We start from the raw sequence: 20,729 nt of genomic DNA on the forward strand, positions 1-20,729 counted from the left end.
TGTAGACACAATAGATATTTCTGCTGGTAACGTTAATCTACAGTCAGAACCAGGCGTTATAGCAAGATATAGATCTCATTACTAACAGCTCTCACTAACTGCACTCAGTATTGTGTGCAGTACGCACAGTAAGCAGTCACTTTTCCCACACAGATTAGTACAGTGTGACGACACATAGAAGTACACAGTGGGGGAGATTTATCAAAACTGGTGCAAAGGAAAACTGGCTTAGTTGCCCATAGCAGCCAATCAGATTCCACCTTTCTTTTCCCAAAGGAGCTGTGAAAAATGAAAGGTGGATTCTGATTGGTTGCTATGGGCAACTATGCCAGTTCTACTTTACAGCAGTTTGAAAAAAATGTCCGCACTCTAAAACACTTTATTCACCCCTGTGGTTACAATGTTTTCAGCTCATTCACAGAGTGTTTTTTCAACCTATGAGCTAAAATGTTGTGACTAGTGTTGAGAGAACTTGTGTTTCAAGTTCGGCGTACAAGGTTCAGGTTATCTAAGAATCCTGTTATGGATTCCGCTACCACGGACCATAAGGGTCCATTCACACGTCTGCAAATTGCAGATTCACCAAACACGAACACCGGCCCATGTGCTTTCCACATTTATTTTGCGGGGCCGCGGAACGGAAGTGCGGCTGCAGACAGCACATGGTGTGCTGTCCGCAACTTTTGCAGCCCCATTGAAAATGAATGGGTCCGCACCCCTTCCGCAAAATTACGGAACAGATACGGACCCCTTATGTGGACGTGTGAATGGACCCTTAGTTATGGTCCGTGGTAGCAGAATCCATAACGGAATTCTTACATAACCCGAACCTGAACCTTGTATGCCAAACTTGAAACACAAGTTCGCTCATCCCTAGTTGCGACCACAGGGGTGAATAAAGTGTTTTTCTTTTCACTCATTTTTTGTGAGAGTGCTACAATTTTTTTAAATTCTTATATTGTCCTGGATTTGTTGCCGGATCCATTGGCCTGCACCTCCATATTGATATTTGGCCTGATGTGCTGCCATTGTTATATATTAGGGCTATTCCTGCAGTATATAAATCTTTTGCCAGAGGTACCGTAGTTGTGCATTGCGTGATATATATATTACTTTTTTTGCAAGGCAAGGTAACCAAAAAATGGCTGTTCTGGCACAGTTTTTATTATTTGTTTTTTACAATGTTCACCTGACAAAGTAGATAATGTGACATTTTTATAGAGCACATAGTAATGGCGCGGCGATACTGTTTTATTTTTGTCTGTTTTATTTTTACACAATAAAAATATTTTTGAAAAAAATCACGTTTTGGTGTTTCCATTTTCTGACAGCCATATTTTTTATTTTTTTTGGGCGATTGTCTTAGGTAGGATCTCATTTTTTGCAGGATGAGATGATGGTTTGATTGGTACCATTATGGGGCACATATGACTTTTTGATCGCTTGGTATTAAACGTTTTGTGATGCATGGTGATAAAAAAATAAATTTTTGGCACATTTTTTTTAATTTTTTTTATGGTGTTCACCAGATGGCTTGGATCACATACTTTTTTTTATAGAACATACCTAATATGTGCATTTTTTTAAACTTTATTTTAAACAATATCATGTTTTTATGTCTCCATTTTCTAAAAGCCATATTTTTTTTATTTTTTGGACGATTGACTTATGTAGGGGCTCATTTTTGCGGGATGACGTCACGGTTTGATTGGTACTAATTTTGGGTACATATGACTTTTTTGATCACTTTTTATACAATTTTTTGGGAAGTGCGGTGGGCAGAATTACAATTCCATCATAGTTTTTCTTTTTTTTTAATGGTGTTCACTGTGTGGTAAAAGTAACATGATCCTTTTATAGATCAGGTCCTTATGGACGCGGCGATACCAAACATGTTTAGTGTTTTATATTTTTACATTGTTAACCAAGTATGTGTGGATATAAGATTTTTTTATTTATTTATTTATAAAAAATTTTACCCTATTTTTTTTTTACTTTTTATGGACCCAGAGACACTTGGTTCTTGAATATCCAGTGGGTCTGATGCCTCTACAATACACTTCAGTATACTGTATAGTGTACTGCAGTGTATTGAACTCAAGCCTGATCAGGCTCAGATATACCATGGCAAGCCGGATGCCTTTGAAGGCATCTGGTTGCCATGGTAACTATCAGGATGCTGCCACAGCGCAGCGGCCTGATGGGGGAGGGAGCTCCCTCCCTCAGTTTACCCTTCAAGCATCGGGCCGCTGCCACAGCAGAGCAGTGGCCCGATGGTTAGCCCCTCCATACAGCGGTCCCTAATGTTCGCGGAATGGAAGGGGTTATATGGCCGACATCGGTGCCAGCATGTCGGCCGTTTCAAGCAGAGTGTCAGCTGTACATTACACTAACACTGCCCTGCTGCCGCTCTGCCATCCTGATAGGGAGGGGGGATGCTGCACGCTCTGCCATCTTAAAAGGAAGGGGGGGGGCGGGGGAGCTGGACGCTCTGCATCTTGAAGGGGTGGGCGGGGGTGTTGTGTGCGCTCTGCCATCCTGGGGGGGGGGGGAGGGGGGCATCGCCACCGCTCGCCCATCTATAAAGGAGGGGGGATTAACCCTTCAAGCATCAGGCCGCTGCCAGGGCAGAGCAGCGGCCCAATACAGAAGGACTATATAGTGCGGTCCTAATTAGTTTAATTGGCGTCCGCAGCATGGCCGCATCACAAACGCATTCCCAGTAATAAGCCTCAGCCATTATGCTCCTGCTTTCCATAGCTTTCTGCTTCTTCCTCTTGTGTTTCCTTGTGTCACCCCTATCAGCGCGCAGAAGACGTCTTATAACAGGTTTGCTGTGATATATATTTATAGATTCTTCACAGTCTGATCTCTGCCATTGAGAAACAAGCGACGACTGCTTCAGGTTGCCCCTTACTCCTCCGCTGCAAGAACTTCCAGATTCTACAGCTCATCATCCCTCAGGAAAGAGACTGCCATGATATCTACTTATCTCTAGCCAGACTCTCCCGGCCAGGTATTGTATGAACAGAGGATGAAACAAACCCATACAGATAGTTTTGTAGTGTGGATAACTCTTCCTGTGCTGATATGAAGAACTGACACCTCACTACAGTTTTCCGTGGTCCTGTCACCTCTCCTGCCTATTCTTGGTAAATAGTTGTATTCCTCATTAAATAACAAAGCTGGAATATCTTTTCTTATGATTATAGTGCCGTTCCTCTAGTTTTCCTTCTAGAAGTTTATGAACAAGGGTCCAACTTGGTGTTAGCAGTTGGGAGCGTGTCCCTGACGCTGGCAGCGCTGATTGGATAGTGTCAGACTGTGCAGGGACACACGCCCTCTGGTAACACCCAGTTATTCATAACTTAGCGTACAGTTATACGAATAGATGCTACAGAATAGTTATTACATGGGAAGATGCAGGCAGTTACTAAAACAGACATGTCAGGAGAGGTGACTGCTCCTCTTTAAACTTTCCATAGGAATTACAGTTTTGTTGGAATATCCATTAATTTTAAGGGATCCCTCAACAGTCGAATGTCCATAGGGACATCTAAAAGTTGGAGCATCCACTAACAATCTAGTATGTGCGAGGATTGTCAGTCCTCCATTATAAAACTATCAAGGCAAAATGACTGACACTTTAGGGTTTCTCAGGGAATCATTTAAAATGGCCGCCAGCAAGCTGTCCTAGAATGAGAGCAGGACTGGTTGCCTCCACTCCAGAGCTCCCTGGGGGGTGAGAGGGCAGGACCTCACTACACACTAGGCCCCGGCACTTGCATATACTATGCATTGGTCACAGACAGGATCACACCATTACCATCTAGTGTAGAGCAGTGTAAAGACACCCCCCCTAGGCAGCTGTGAAAGTGGAAGCAACCAGTCTTACACACATTCTAGGACAGGTTGTTGGTGGCCATTTTAATTCATTCCAGTAGGACCCCTTTGGGATTATCACACTTCCAGCTTTGTGCTTTCCTGTAGACAACCATCACCACAGATATTACTTGTATTTATAGGGAGAGGATGGCAATGGCTGTCTGACAAAGGATGTTGGAGAATTCTGATTTATTATGAAGCTTATATGGCACCAGAATGCTATTTTATTGACTGTACAAAACACAAGTGTAAAAACAGAAAAGGACAGTGCATGTGACCACAGTATTAATATTCCACCTATGATCACAATGCAAATGACCATAGAAATACCATGGGTGATATTTACAGCATCATATGGCCCCCGTACACCATCACAAACCGTGGACAGTACTACCTAGAGTCCTCCGAGGACCACAGGGCAAGGACGGCTAATAGTTTATCACTAGATACAATATCAGTCTGCCGCATGGCGATATGATCTGCAGAAGTTTGGGCACCCCTGGTCAAAATGACTGTTACTGTGAACAATGAAGCAAGTTGAAGATGAAATTATTTCCAAAAGGCATAAGGAGTGAGTGGTGCCAGCAGGCCTCACACGCTTATCTTAATTTGTGCCGCTTTTCTCTGAGCTTACCGTAGATTTTCTGGTGGACGATGACCCAATATATGATGAGATAAATCTGTGTCTCTCTAAAATGTACTGGTATCCACTTTTAAGGGGTTGTACTAGGAGTAACATGTGTCACCTGTCCTGTACTTCATCACTGACGGTCTAACCACTAGGACCCTCACTGGTCACGAGAACAGGGGCATGTGTGGAGTAGGTGCAGTGCCACTCCATTCAATCCCTATGAGAGAGAGGACCACTGATTTCATGATGGTGGGGGGTCACAATGGTCAGACTCCCACCAACCAGATACTTAGGACGTATTCTGTGGATAGATGATGTGTCAGCCTTGGTACAACCCATTTCATTTCAACAATGGCCAGACAAAGTGCACACCAGCACGAATCGGCCGTCGCCAATATGCCCATGTCTTCGTGTACCTGTGTTATGGAATAACGAGATGTGAACCCTCCGGTGAGTGCCATGTGAACTGCTAGATAGAGCACCACCTAAGAGGGTTATTGGTGGGAGGATTCAGCACTAAGTCCGTGATTAGGGCTGCAGCTATCGATTATTTTAGTAATCAAGCATTCTATCAATTAATCCAACAATTAATATTAAGTATTCCAATGAGAAAAAAACTAATTAAAATAACATTTTCTTTTATTAAAAGTCATCAGACCCCCATGTCATCATTAGACCCCCCTGCCATCAGTCCTCAGCGCCATCAGCTCCCCCAGTTCCATCAGCTCCCCTATGCCATCAGTCCTCTGTGCCATACCCCCAATGTCTTCAGTACTCTGTGCCATCACCCCCATGCCATCAGCCCCCCCATTCCATCAGTACTCTGTGCCATCACCCCCCATGCCATCAGTCCTCTGTCCCATCACCCCCCATGCCATCAGTCTTCTGTGCCATCACCCCCATGCCATCAGTCCTCTGTGCCATCACCCCCCATGCCATCAGTACTCTGTGCTATCACCCCCCCATGCCATCAGTACTCTGTGCCATCACCCCCCATGCCACAAGTACCGTGCCATCAGCCCCCCCATGCCATCAGTCCTCCGTGCCATCAACCCCCATGCCATCAGTCCTCTGTGCCATCACCCCCCATGCCATCAGTCCTCTGTGCCATTACCTCTCCATGCCATCAGAACTCTGTGCCATCACCCCCCATTCCATCAGTATTCTGTGCCATCACCCCCCATTCCATCAGAACTCTGTGCCATCACCCTCCATGCCATCAGTCCTTTGTGCCGTCACAGACCATGCCATCAGTACTCTGTGCCATCACCCCCCATGCCATCAGTCCTCTGTGCCATCACCCCCATGCCATCAGTCCTCTGTGGCATCACCCCCCATGCCATCAGTACTCTGTGCTATCACCCCCATGCCATCAGTACTCTGTGCCATCACCCCCCATGCCACAAGTACCGTGCCATCAGCCCCCCATGCCATCAGTCCTCTGTGCCATCACCCCCCATGCCATCAGTCCTCTGTGCCATCACCCCCCATGCCATCAGTCCTCTGTGCCATTACCTCCCCATGCCATCAGAACTCTGTGCCATCACCCCCCATTCCATCAGTACTCTGTGCCATCACCCCCCATTCCATCAGAACTCTGTGCCATCACCCCCCATTCCATCAGTCCTCTGTGCCATTACCCCCCATGCCATCAGTACTCTGTGCCATCACCTCCCATGCCATCAGTCCTCTGTGCTGTCACCCCCCATGCCATCAATACTCTGTGCCATCACCCCCCATTCCATCAGTACTCTGTGCCATCACCCCCCATTCCATCAGTACTCTGTGCCATTACTCCCCATGCCATCAGTACTTTGTGCCATCACCCCCCCATGCCATCAGAACTCTGTGACCCCCCCCCATGCCATCAGTCCTCTGTGCCATCACCCCCCCATGCCATCAGTCATCCGTGCCCTCCACTCCTAGCCATGAGTCCCCAGCACCAGTTTAATACTTACCTTTCCTGTAGGGGCGCCGCTGACACTCCACAGCTTTTGAGCCTCTTCTTCTTCCCGCGCTACACTGTTATCCTGATGTCCCACAGCGTCAGGTCATAGTGTGCGCTTACGTCCTGACGATGTGTCAGGATACAGTGCAGCGTGGTGCGGGTTGGCGAGGAACCACGGAGCGTGAGTAATAGCAAGCGCTTCACTTACAGTCCACGGTCACATGACACAAATGAATCCTTGCAAAAAATTAGCATCAAGGATTTTTTTGTGTCGAGTTACTTGATTTAATCGAGTAATCGTTGCAGCCTTATCCGTGATAGCAGCAAACAGTGGGAAAGTCAATCTCATGACCCTGAATGGTCCTGGCATACTAATGTACATGTTCTAAGAAGTGATGCTACACATACCGCCATATAAATCACTGCTTATACTGATGTCTTAGAAGAACCAAAAAAAGCTCTAGTTGTGTTTATCAAGGAACAGGTTTCCTCAGTGTAACAACCTCATCTTGCACTTGATATTTGTATAGTGGGAGAATATACTAGGTCCTGATGAGAATAAAGTCTTCTATAGTGTAATGGGAGGATTTAGTGACATGACTGGTGTCTCTATATGGGACACTGGCCAGAACGCTCCTTATTCCTGTCGTGTTTATAACCTGTAGTCATTGTATTTTGTGCTTTTATCAAACTCTTTGATATGTTGTATCAGCATTTTGCTGTGATGATTGGAGTAATGAGCGTTGCACTGTAGGCATCTTATTCTAAATGATATTCTGCACTTTTCTGTAGCATTTTTTATATTAATATAGTGGGATATGATATGTTTTATATTACTTTATTATTCACATTTCTGTTGCTTTAATATCTCTTATGTTCTCTCGGTTCCTAGTCAAGTATGAGGAGCTGTATTGCTTTTCTTTCAACCCAAAATTGGACAAGGCTGAGCGGGAGGAAGGCTGGAAGCTAATTGACTTGAAAGAGGAATACATCCGAATGGGGGTACCCAAAAGCCTGTGGCAGCTCAGTGATGTTAATCGGGACTATCGTGTAAGTAAAGACTATCCTCTAGCATCTGTAATCATATACCGTATATCAGGACAGAGGGAATAAAAAGCTGGGTACCAGTGGCACTAGATAGAAGGTCCTACCGATATTTGACCTCTTTGATGGGAAAGAAATGACTTTTCATAGAAAATGCATCTGCTTCCTGCATTTTATTGTCTCATGGTTTCCGAGCGCCTGGGTTGGCTTGTTCCTGTGGTGAATTTGGGCTGTCGTGTTGAAAAACCTCCCCCAGAGTACTGATACCTACCTCTACATAACTAATATAAGCGAGTGCAAAGACGCAGTGGTGTAACTGCGAGAGACTGCGATAAAAACTGTTATGTACGCCTCGGCATCAGGTGCAGATGACAATTGCTCATACGCTATGAGTCATAGCCTCCAAAATAGCTGACTATGGATCTACCCACCGTTCCCCAGAACTGCTCATCTGCAGAGGATAAAGGAGGCCGTACATCTCAGATAGCTGTTGCCAAAGCACTTGTTCAGCTGACAACCATTCCTTTCCACCCCCATCCACATGCATGCTCATTAATAAGCAGCTTATCTCCTATAAGAACAAAGGATCAGGTGTGTGGAAATCCAACATGTCCAATTTTTCAGATGTCAGGAGAGAGTCAGGACATTAGGACATCCATCATACGCACTAGGTGGTTGGCCAGTCCTGTCTAAATCAATGGGTTAGGTCGAAAGTTAAAGGATAACTGTCATATTTTTTTATTTTATTTTGCTAAAGTGTAGGGCAAGTGATAGGTAACAATTTTGCAATAGACTTTATTTATCCAAAACGTTTATTTTTGGTAGAAAACTGGGGCTGAAATGGCTCTTAGCAGCACTCTTCAAAAGAGCGTTGCTAAGGGCCATCCGTCTCCTATTAGAAAAGGGGAGACGGTCTGTGCAGACGCTGTGCTTCTGCCTCCCGTGCTTCCCTGGGAGACAGAAGGCTGGGCACAGGAGTCTTAGGAGTTAAAATTACATTTATATTCCCCCTTTCTATGCAATCTAATGCTCTGTTACATTCACTGACCTGCGATCCCTGTGATAATAATTCATGAAGCAGCCGCCGGCTCCGCGGGAAGCACGGGAGGCAGAAGCACAGCGTCTGCACAGCCCGTCTCCCCTTTTTTAATAGGAGATGGATGGCCCTTAGCAACGCTCTTTTGAAGAGTGCTGCTAAGGGCCATTTCAGCCCCAGTTTTCTACCAAAAATAAACGTTTTGGCTAAATAAAGTCTATTGCAAAATTGTTATCTATCACTTGCCCTACAGTTTAGCAAAAAATAAAAAATAATTATGACAGTGATCCTTTAACATGAGATCTTAAAGGGGGAGGGGGATGTAGATGATAGATGTATGATCTCTAGGGTCTGACCACTGGCACCCCCATCACAAAAACAGGGGTTCCCATTTGGAGAGACGGTCATACATGTGTACTACTCTATTAAATTTTTAAGGGAACTGATTGAAATTGCTAAGCACAGAATAATTGTATTTCGTATATGTCAAGCCTTTGCATGGTTTATCTGGGATATGAACAGTGTAAAACAATAAAGTCTAATAGTTCTATATATATAATTGAATCCTAACTGTAAGATGCATTGAAGAATCAAATTAATTTCTTTCAGGTTTGTGATACGTATCCAACAGACCTTTATGTACCTAAACCTGCCAGTGTGCCAATCATTGTTGGGAGCTCTAAATTCAGGAGCCGAGGACGATTTCCCACTCTGTCCTACTATTACCAGGATAACAATGTAAGTATAAGACAATACAGGGCATTATACTGCAGTGTTACAGAGCAATCGGATAAGCCAAAGGTCCCAAATTTTATCAGAATGATGATATGTTCCTCTGTGTCTATTAGGCCGTCAGAAGAGCAGAAAAATAATAAAAAAAACGATCCTGTATTTTAAAGGGAACCTGTCATGTGGATATTTGATTATAATGTAACTAATTATATACAATCATTAACTACTAAAAAGTACCTTAGATGTATTCACTTACTGATGTGACAGATGGTTACCTCATAATATACACACAAAGATGCCACATGCCGCATGCTAATGAGCTGATTTGAGTCCAGCGTGATGTCATTGAGTCCAGCGTATATTTAATTCAGAGCTATAGCCACTCCCCTTCCCACCTGCTGCTGGTTCATATGGAAAATAACTGTCATTCAGCAGCAGGTAGGCGGGGAGAGTCAGGAGCTCATGAATATTCAGGACTCATCATTATCAGCTGGAGCTTTTCAATACAAGATGTTGGTAGATTGACTGGGTCAATTAAAGAAAGTGACCCAGCATTTTGCTAAGAGAATCAGTCACTTATTTATGTTGGCCTTAGTTAGGACACCATAAAACTGGTGACAGGTTCCCTTTAAGCATCCGTTATGCTCAGTTATGCATAATTTGCATCTGTTTTAGACATTTCTTTCTGAGATCCGTTATTTTAGACTGCATGAAGAAGTGGCGCCTATTATTAGGCTTAGTGGCCAGTGCAAAAAATGCAAGGTTTTATATTTTTGTTTAAATATAGATATTGACATGGAAAATTAAAAATAACGTCTCCAGAAATTCTTAAAAATTTTTCTGATGACACATGACGGGGGTACTGGTTATTTTCACTCGACCCTTCACCCCCCTTTACCCTAACTCGCCCACCCCATTATATTCTTAGTATCCCCACCTTAACTCAATAATGACACAGACTTTTATTAACAAACATACAAAAATAACCTTTTTCTAATACCAACATTATTAACCTGTACCAAATGTTCAGTCCCAGGGGGGGAGGTCCTTGAAGCCCCAAAACCACTGAATAACCATATTGGGGTGAGCCAACTTTCCTCCAGCCTTTGACCGCTGGCTCGGAGGCACCCCTGCTGGCTTACCCCAACAATTCAGCCACAGCCGCCCACCAACCAATGGGAGTCCAGCCCCCACCGTGGGGCCCTCCCATCCTCATCACCTGATAAACTCACCAACTCTAAGGACCTCCCATCGCCACAGACGCACCGGCTTGACCCCTTAAGCCTGTGCGTCCCTCCACACACGCACAGAAATCTCCATTCCCTCCTGCAACGCTAAGCACCACATGTCCAAACCCAGAGCATTAAGATGTACCCCGTCACTACGCCAAAACCCCCCAACTCCTTTCTCAAGCTCCCTGTGTCGAATCGACAAGGCCCCATTCCTAGACATAAACCTGCAAATAGCCCTATTAACTTTCACTCTGGCCTTGGTAATACCGTCAACTGAACGCGCCCCTCGCCACACCGTTCTCGGACGATGTCCGACCAGACCGTTACCATCTTTGGAAACATCGCCCATAATCGCAGCAAGTCAAATTTCACGTCCCGTATGAGCTCCCTAAACGGCCGGGCAGCCAAATCATTCCCTCCTACATGCAAGACTAATATGTCCGGGGCCCTATCTTGCTTGACATACCTGTGAAATTCCGGTAAAACCTCGCTCCATATCATGCCGACCTATCCATCTCACCACCGCCACCTCCCGAGCGAAACCAAGCTGCTGCCCTGAGAGCACCTGAGTCCTTCTCCCATGCTGTAGCGCTGGCCAATCGCAGCGCTCAGTTTATAGCCTGAGAGGTTTTTTTTTCTCTCAGGCTATGAGCTGAGCGCTGCGATTGGCCAGCGCTACAGCATGGGAGAAGGAGACGCCGGCAGGTTCCACTGGGTGGAGCCTAACATATGAAGATACCGGAGCCTATACCGGGCAAACGGAGCGGCACCCAGGGATAATAGTAAGTGCAGGGAGATCCCTGGGCACCGCTCTCCATGTCTGTATAGTTAGTTTAGATTTTTTATTCTAGGGAAAGGTCCTCTTTAAGATTACTCCCCCCACCTCACAACCTTTCTGGCCGGACGTATGACCGGAACCGTACAGATTCCCACCTCCCTATCCTCCTGATAACGTCATCCCCCAAACCCCATCTGGCAGCCTCGGTTGCCGCCCCTATTCTAAATGAATGGCCCGAGTACCCCTTCCCCCCCATTCCTATTTGACCCAAACACCGTCTAAACACAGCTGTAAACTGATAACGCGAGCGAAACGACCCATCCTGATGAACCAACAACGGAGCCAACCCCGTTCCCACGTCCGGACAATATGCCCTCATGCAACGCACCGGACACATTAAACAGTCCGGAATCTCAAACAACACTACTCTGCGACCTCTCCCTTCCACGTCCGTTTTTGATCGTCTAATAACAAATTCTACCCTGTCCGAAAAAACATCAACATCATCTCTCAATAAACCTCCCACTCTATGACCCGAGGGACAAACTAACTCCCCTAACCGCAACGCCCCAAAAAACGCCAACGAGAAAGCCAAGCGAAATAACCGCGCCTCCCTCAGTGAACTACAGACCCCGTCCAACTGTTCACCTAACTGCAACAGTAATGTGAAAGATACAGGCCGCCGATCATCACCTCCCCCCTTTTCCCGGCGCCAACCCTTCAAAGCCCTCGCTACCAAGAATGACTTTGTCAAATCCACTAACTTTCTGACCCGAAAACCAAAAACAACTAACCCCGCCATACAGCCATTCATTTTCGCGACAGACCAACCCTCATCCCTACAGTGGCCTATAAACAACAGCAGAGCAATCTCCCCATCCCTCTCCCCAGCCCCTAAGCTACCCGTCCACTCCTCCCACCGATGCCAAGCTTTCGAATACAACTCCCACGTACCAGGCGCCAATGAGGACCGGATAAGACCCGTTACTGTAACTCCAGCACTTCCCAAAGACAGGTTGGACACTCCAGCCCCACTTCCGCTGCCCCCGGAGCCAGCTGACGGAAACGGTCCCACTGCGAACGAGAAAGAGCATCAGCAATGCAGTTGTCAACCCCAGGCACATGAACCGCCACTACCCATGCGTTAATTGACAAACACTCCAACACCAACTTCTGCAACAGCCGAACTACCAATGACGACGAGGCCGACAAACCATTAATTGCTTGCACTACCCCCAAGTTGTCGCAGTGGAACCGGATTTTCTTATTCTTAAACACCCGCCCCCACAAGATCACCGCCACCACTATCGGGAACAGTTCTAGCAACGCCAAATTTTTAACCCAACCCCTCAGAACCCAACTGTCCGGCCATTTCCCTGCACACCATTCCCCCGCACAATAAACCGCAAAATCACAACCCCCCGCCGCATCTGGAAACAGGTCAAAATCGAACGAATCCACCATCTCGTCCATGAACAAGGAACGGCCATTATATTTTTCCAGAAATGCGCCCCAAACCAACAAGTCCCCCTTTAGCTCCCGCCCCAACCTAATGAAATGATGGGGCGCCTGAACCCCTGCCGTCGGCCCGCCAACCGTCTGCTGAAAATCCTGCCCATGGGCATAATTTGACACGCGAAATTAAGCTTTCCCAGAAGCGACTGAAGCTCCCGCAACTGAATTTTTTGTAACCGCCCTGCCCGTGCCACTTCCTGTTTCAAGTCCACTAACTTATCCAGAGGAAGCCTACATTCCATGTGTTCAGAATCAATCTCTATCCCGAGAAAGCTCAACTAGCTAAAGGAACCCCAAACAATTCTCTAACATATGCAACGAAACCAAACAAACCCTTGACTCTTTAGGGCCGACACAAAGAAAATCGTCAAGGTAGTGGATAACCGAATCACACCCAGACGAATCCCTAACCGCCCACTCCAAAAAGGAACTAAACATCTCAAAATATGCGCAGGACAATGAACAGCCCATCGGTAAACACCGATCCACAAAAAAAAAAAATCCCCAAAACAGCCCAATACGTGCAGACTATCAGGATGTACCGGCAAAAGCCTAAACGCCGCCTCGATATCGGTCTTCGCCATTAGCGCTCCCCGACCGAACCGCCTCACCCATGCCACTGCCGCGTCAAACGACGTATAGACCACCGAGCATAAGGCCGGGTCAATGCCGTCATTAATCGACGTTCCCTTTTTTGGGACCACCCCCAACGGGGACACACGCAAGTCCAACAAGGGGGGCCCCGCAAAAGGGCCAGCCATCCTACCTAGTCTAACCTCTTTTTCCAACTTTTCCGTAACCACCCCCGGGTGCTCAATTGCCGAACGCAAATTTTTTGTAACTAACCTAGCGCCAGACGGAACAAACGGGATCCGAAAACCCAACGCAAATCCCTCCCCTAATATCTCCGCGGCCTTCCTGTCAGGATACCTATCGAGATACGGCTCCATCTTTTCCTGACGAACCGGCGTCTCCTCCTTTTCCAGCCCCCTCTCCGCCTTTTTGCCTACTGCTCCTAAAGCACCGTGCAGCCCCGTGTAAGCCCCCGCAGTTGGAGCATTCATGCCTAAACTTGCACTTGGCCCCAAACTTACATCCACCCTCATTGAACAGGAAGCACAGTCCTTTTGCGGAAGCTGCCGCAAAACCCGACTGCCCTCTGCCCCCGGCCTCCCCCCGAAAGGACTGTCCTGATCTAACCGGTGCTGTCACTTTTAACCACAAGGCAATATCCTTGTGATCCCATCTGATACCCAGACGCACTGCCTTCCGCTGCCTGAATTGCTCATCATATCGCAGCCACGCTAAAACCCCATATACCCTATACGCTTCCGCAATGGCATTCAGGTAGCAAATTCCGGCTCTTTTTCCCCTATTACGCTCGCCAGTATCGCAAACGCCTGTAACCAGTTTGCAAATGACCTCGGTATAAACCCGTGCCTGCGCTTTTCCTCGTCCTCATTCTTGCTCCTGTCCTTCTGAACTTTATCTAAGTTAAACTTCTCCAAAGGGAGCAAGGAAAAAATATCTACATACTTTCCTTTCCATATTTTGTCCCTCACCTCCTGCTTAAGATGCGCCCCCAGGGGACCCTCAAACATACATATACCTCCCCTTTCGCCCTGTCGTCCAACCGCGTCGCATCTTCCTGCCCTGAGCACCCCGCCTGCGTCTGAACCGACACCGTGCTGGCCTGCACACCCGACACCGCCGGCCCAGCGCCCCCAACGCCACCAGAGCCCCCCCAAGCCCCATCCTGCTACCAAACATGGCTAACCCCCCCAACAACTGTCCCAAACCTTTACTCAGTTCTGTCTAGGGCCCCCCTCCCCCCGCCGCTAAGCTAGCACCCCACTGCACTAAAGGTCCCCACTGCTGCTCACCTGGCTGCATGGGTGCTGTGACCCCACCAGCCGCAGATCCTGCTTCCCGACCGGTCCTCTGCGCAGGTCCTCCTGGACAGACCTCTCCTATGTGTCCCCTGGCTAGGCTGGAGCCAGGAACGTCGGCCGGCACATCTTCTCCTGCATCTTCAGGGGAGGCGGAGCCAACCCCCTCTTGCATCCCGGCGGTCCTGGACCAGAGCCTGCTGCCTCCTGCAGCAGCTCCGCCATCTTCTCCTCCCCCTGCGCGCTGAGAGGCCCCAGCCACATCTTCCATGACTGAGCCCGTCGAACCTGCTCCCGACTCCCTGCGCTGCGACACTGGCCGGGCAGACCTGGCACGGCCTGCATGGGGGCTCCGCCTACTAACCGGATTCCTCCCACGCCTGGGCGTGCGGGGAGGAATGGGGCCCGCCGCCTGCAGGCGTGGAGGGTCCCTGTTGGGGCTCCGGCGCTGAGCCCGAGGGGGTCCGCTGTCTGGGCTAAGGCGCGCTGGCGGAATAGACCGCCGTGGGCGGAGGCAAGACAGGCACATCCGCCGTCCCTCTCAGCAGCTCCTGCACCCGCTCCTGGAGCCATCCCTCCCCACGCTCCGCCTTTGCCGCCTGCAACTCTGCCAGCAATGCCTCCATCTCGGTGAGTAGTTGTTTCCAGTTGTTCCTCCTCAACAAAATGGCCCCTCTTACCGGCCGCAATCTTCTCATAACCCCATAACTCCTCCCTGATCCCCCACAAATCCACCAATCCCCACCAAGGGTCTCCTTAAACCCCCCCCCCCGGTCATGGTCGCCTCCCCCTAGGCTATAGCCCTCAGTCCGGCTTTACTTTCCCCTTTAAAGAAGACGTGTTTCTGTTTTAGTGACTACTTAAACTCCCCTTGTGTCTCAATCAGCCCAGGGGGAGCGGAGGGGAGAATGGGAGTGTTAGTGGCTATGGCTGTAACAGTATCCATCACAGTTGCTCCCTACGATCCTCACACTGATGCTCCCTAAGGCCAAGGCAATGAAAGGAAGGTGCACCCCGATGTTGGGGCTCCTGCCTGATGGTGGTTGGGTTGCCCTTGATGTGACAGGTTTGTTGTTGATGCAGTGGCCGGCGTATGGTGCTGGAGTCAGTAACCAGGCCAGATGTAGAAAACAAATGTCTCTCTTTACTAAAGTACAGAATAGGAGATGTAGTACATTCAACAGTATCAGAACACAGTTCCAAATAATTCACAGTGCAAAGCTTCCCAGATAGCAATGTATGGATTGGAGCATGGATGGGACTTATAGTGCTCTTTCCTCTCTTTCTTCTTAAAGTCCCTGCAGAATCTACAGTATGGCTGGCAATATTACTCTTGCAATGGTGGCTGTAATTTCCAACGGATACAGGGTTTTAGATACGACTGGCCAGGTTGTGTCCAAGTGTGAAGGATGCCTCAACAAAGTCCCTTTCACAGCAGTAACTTCTATCAGCTTTAATCAGCAAATACCTTACTAACGGACTCCAGTGCTCGGCCATGCAGATTCTGGTTCTTTCCTTTGTCTCGTCCTCTTTTTGGAGTACTGTAGAAATGGTGAGGTCTTTCACTCAGTGGATAATCCTCGGAGAAGGTTATTCACTGTAACTTTGGTCCAGTCCTGAAGTGGAGCGTATGTAGACGCTTCCTTTCTCTTCCTCTACTCTATACTAGACTGAGCTAGAGGCGGACCCATGATCCACACCCAACTTTTAGGAGCTGAAGCAGGGTGGTCAACCCCATCTCATCCATACCGAAGCTATGCTGGGTACATTACACAATATAAACACATAAAATTAAATTAAAGGGGTTATCCAACCCCTATAATGACCCCCCTGATGCCCGGGCACCTCATACAGGTTATACTTACCCAGCTCCCCGACACCCACATCGCACCTGATCCCCGCATGGCCGCCACTGCTTCTCCCGTCATATGGGAGAATTTCCCGAAGTATACCTCTAATGGAAGGCTGTGATATATGTCACTGTATAGGCCTATAGTGCCATACATTGCCGAAAAGCTCTTATATAAAAAAAAAATCACACAGCATACTTTTTACTGTATCCTGCTGAATAGAAAAGCCTGCAACTCAATTATATACAGCAACCTACCTCGTATATGGCAAAAAAGACAACCTTTCTGTATATGTCAGGTGAGCAAGGACTCCCATATTCATTGGCAGCTTTACTAGCGCATATACCAAATGCAGTTTACAGTCTCCATGTGAGGAGCACCATTCCATGACCAATCAGTAATAAAAAGCTAAATGTTGGGTGCATTGAGAAGCATAACTGGGGTCTTCATGTTCTGTATTTGATACATATTTTTCCTGTAGGCCTCCATTTGTCGAAGTAGCCAGCCCCTGTCAGGCTTCAGTGCTCGCTGTCTGGAAGATGAACAGATGTTACAGGCGATAAAAAAGGCGAATCCGGGAAGTGATTTCCTTTATGTTGTTGACACCCGACCAAAAGTAAGTGCATTATGTTAAACGGCCGCTAGAAGTGAGTCTTAGTTTTTGTCTATGGGGCCATTTTTACAGGATAGAAATGAACGGAGCATGAAACGCTTGAATGTGGATCTGTATTTCCACCTCTTCATCTTACATGTAATGAACACCACTATAGTATAGAAAATGACAAAGCCAGCAAAACCCACGACCTGGGCAGCATCTCTCTATTCTTCTCTATACACCATGTGCAGCAAGCCCCTGAAGAGTCGGAGTGGAGGATGGGAGTAGTGGTGGCTCTGGTTGCAGAAAGCCATCATATTGGCTTTCCTGAGGGTACATTCACAAGAACTTAAGCCGCCTATGCCCGTGCTGTGGACCGCAAATTGTGGTTCACACTGCACGGACACCAGCCATATAAATCCCGTATTGCAGCGTGGACCCATTCACCTGAATGGGTCCACGATCCGCAATATTTGGCAAAAGATAGGACGTGTCCTATCTTTTGCCGTGCAGAGGCACAGACCAAAAAGCCCACTGAAGTTCTTCCATGGGCTTCCGATCCGTGCCCCTGTGCCGTATCTTGAGGATTGCGGACCCATTCAAGTCAATGGGTCCGCATCCGTAATACAGGATTCACACGGCCGGTGCCCATATATTGCAGAACCGACGGTTGTGGCCGCAAAACGGACAGGGACGTCCTACGGTCGTGTGAATGGACCCTTACACTGTTGCTTGCTAGGGCAAGTGCAGTGAAAAGAGGGCACACCCTTTCTTCTCTCGGCGCACTCCCTGGTGTTAGGGCGCCTGTCTGATGGTAGTTTGGGGTGCCCTTGGTGTTGACCTTTGTATTGGTGTAAGGCAGGATGTGTAGAGTGCAATGGCCCGTGTATGGTGTAGAGGTCAGTAACCTGGCCAGATTTAACAGAATAAACGTCTCTCTTTACTGTAGTGCAAAATGAGGGTTGTAGTATTTCCAGCAGTCTCAGAACACGGTTCTAACAATGTACAGTGCAAGTCTTCTGTATGGATATAGGCCAGGTTTGGATTCAATGTGCTCCTTCACTCTTGCTCTGCAGAATCTGAGGCTGATAATAATACTTTGGGTAAGATAGCTGTAAGATCTAGGGAAACGACCAACCAGGTCCTGTCTAGGTGTGAATAGTGTCGTCGCAGTATTCCACTCACAGCAGTAATGTCTATAGCTTTGGATGGCGGTGTACGTTACTGACTCCATTTTCTCGTCATTACAGATTCTGGAATTTCCTTTCTCTCAGTGTACAGATGGTCCTTTCTTAGATCATGCAGAGATGGCTAGTCTGTAGCACATGGACTGTAGCAATGTGTTTTCAGATACTGTAAAAATGGGACGTTGGTCATGAAGGGCACACATAGCAATATCCATAGTTTACACATCTACAAGGACATGCCTGAAATGAATGGATTAGGCTACTTTCACACTTGCGGCAGAGTGATCAGGCAAGCAGTTCCGTCGCCGGAACTGCCTGCCGGATCCGGCAAATCGTATGCCAACTGATGGCATTTGTAAGGCTCATCAGGATCCTGATCAGTCTTAAAAATGCCTGATCAGTCAGAAAAATGCCTTTATTTTTTTCACCTTTTTTTCCGTCTGTGCATGGAAGGACAGATCCGGCATTCCGGTACTTTGAATGCCATATCCGGCACTAATACGTTTCTAAGGAAAAAAATGCCGGATCCGGCATTCAGGAAAGTCTTCAGTTTTTTTGACCGGAGATAAAACCGTAGCATGCTGCGGTTTTATCTTTTGCCTGATCAGTCAAAATGACTGAACTGAAGACATCCTGATGCATCCTGAACGGATTACTCTCCATTCAGAATGCATAGGGATAATCCTGATCAGGATTCTTCCGGCATTGAGCCCTTTTGACGGAACTCAGTGCCGGAAAAGAAAAACGCAAGTGTGAAAGTACCCTTAAAGGGCTTCTGTCTCTCCACTAAACTCATTTTTTTTTTTTGTCTCCTTAAAATCCTTATGCTGCGATTTCTCAATATATAGGGCTATTACTCAGTTTGGTTCAGTAGTTATATAAAAAAACTGACTTTTATAATATGCAAATTACCTCTCTAGCAGCAGGTAGGGCGGCTACCTGCTGCTAGCAGCCGCATCCTCCATTCATAATGACGCCCCCTCCTCATGTTGATTGACAGGACCAGCCAATGCGCTCGTCCTCTGACTGGCCCTGTCTGCGTTTTAAAACTCGCGCCGGTCTTCAGTTGGCGCAGGCGCACTGAGTGGAAGACGCTCGCTCGGCTGCTCCATCCTCAGTGCGCCTGCGCCGGGTGTACATGTGACGAGGATGGAGCGGCGAGCGAGCGTCCTCCACTCAGTGCGCCTGCGCCAACTGAAGACTGGCAGTGGCTTTCCCCTCTCACCCCATTGACCCCCAATGGGAGAGATAGCTGACTGCTGATCATGTTGGGGGGCGTTGTGATGAGCCCCCTTTAGCAGCTGCACCCAAGACAAATGGCTCTCCTGCTTACTACTGACATGGATTTCATTCCATTTACTGGATGGTATTATTTATGATGCAGGTATTTTAAACAAAATGTCCATAATGGGTTAACCTAGTGAGTGCTAACAATTCCCACTGTGCCGTTTTCAGGTGGCATTCACACAGCCGGCACCTGGCATCATGGTCTGTACCCATTGACTTCAGTAGTTCTGTGGTCTGTATGTTGCAGCGAAGTACAGGATGTCCTATCTTTTGCGGCATGAGTGTGCAGATGCAGGAGATTCACGGCAACATGCGGACCATGGAGCCTTTGAAGGTAACGGGTCCTCACCGTGATGAGACATGACACCACTGGTATTCCTGTTTTGTGGATCAGAAGTTTGCGGACCAGGCCAATGCCACCTTGGGGAAGGTTGTATCCCACATCTGGCCTCTGGAGAGACCTCTGAGAGCCAGGTTCTCTAATCATTAGTGCTGAAAACAGCACCAGTGCTCTGATAGGTTGAGAAGAGCTGACTGACAGTAACTCACAGTGCTCCTCCCACATATCCTTTTCAGCTGGATGCCAGGCAGTCAGTCAGATAGTACAAAGTACCTCATAAATTGGTTTTATGAACTGTATAGTGGGAGACAACCCACTTAGGGTAAGTTCACGTCTGTGGTGGCGATTCTGTAAGGAGCCTTTGGGGCAGGTTCCACCCAAATAAAGGACAACATATTGTTGCATGCAGTGGTAGGTCATCTGGTGGAATGAAGGAAGCCATATTGTAAACTAGATAGACACCATTAAAATTGGTGATGTACACTTTTTTTGTTTCTCTGTTTCTACATTACAACAGAAAAATGAACATGTGCCGCAGATGTGATCATAACCTGAAGCTGTCATTTTTTATTTATTTCGAGGTTCTCCAGGAAAGGAGGACATATTTCAGACTACAAAGTGCTGAAACGTTTTATGTATACGCGGCATGCCTTGATTTCTTTTCTTGGGAATCAGGAGGAGGACATGTATAACGTCACCTCATAGATTCCAGTTATTTTATATATATATTATGTTCCTGAACTCTAGCGTTTCTTAGCTCAACTACAATAACCTCCTGAT

At 47.4% G+C, this 20,729-nt stretch overlaps 1 protein-coding gene across 1 annotated transcript in view; it reads left to right on the plus strand.

Annotated features, from left to right (window-relative positions):
* MTMR7 (myotubularin related protein 7) overlaps nt 1-20,729 on the plus strand; it is a 70,430-nt gene that overhangs the window by 20,183 nt on the left and 29,518 nt on the right. The window contains exons 3-6 of the mRNA XM_040420544.1: nt 2,854-3,016; nt 7,357-7,514; nt 9,154-9,282; nt 17,022-17,156. Coding sequence (XP_040276478.1) covers nt 2,854-3,016; nt 7,357-7,514; nt 9,154-9,282; nt 17,022-17,156 — 585 coding nt within the window. The remainder of the gene's footprint in view (nt 1-2,853; nt 3,017-7,356; nt 7,515-9,153; nt 9,283-17,021; nt 17,157-20,729) is intronic.

This window comes from Bufo bufo, chromosome 2 (assembly GCF_905171765.1).
Source record: "Bufo bufo chromosome 2, aBufBuf1.1, whole genome shotgun sequence".
In the NCBI taxonomy this organism is placed as follows: domain Eukaryota; kingdom Metazoa; phylum Chordata; class Amphibia; order Anura; family Bufonidae; genus Bufo; species Bufo bufo.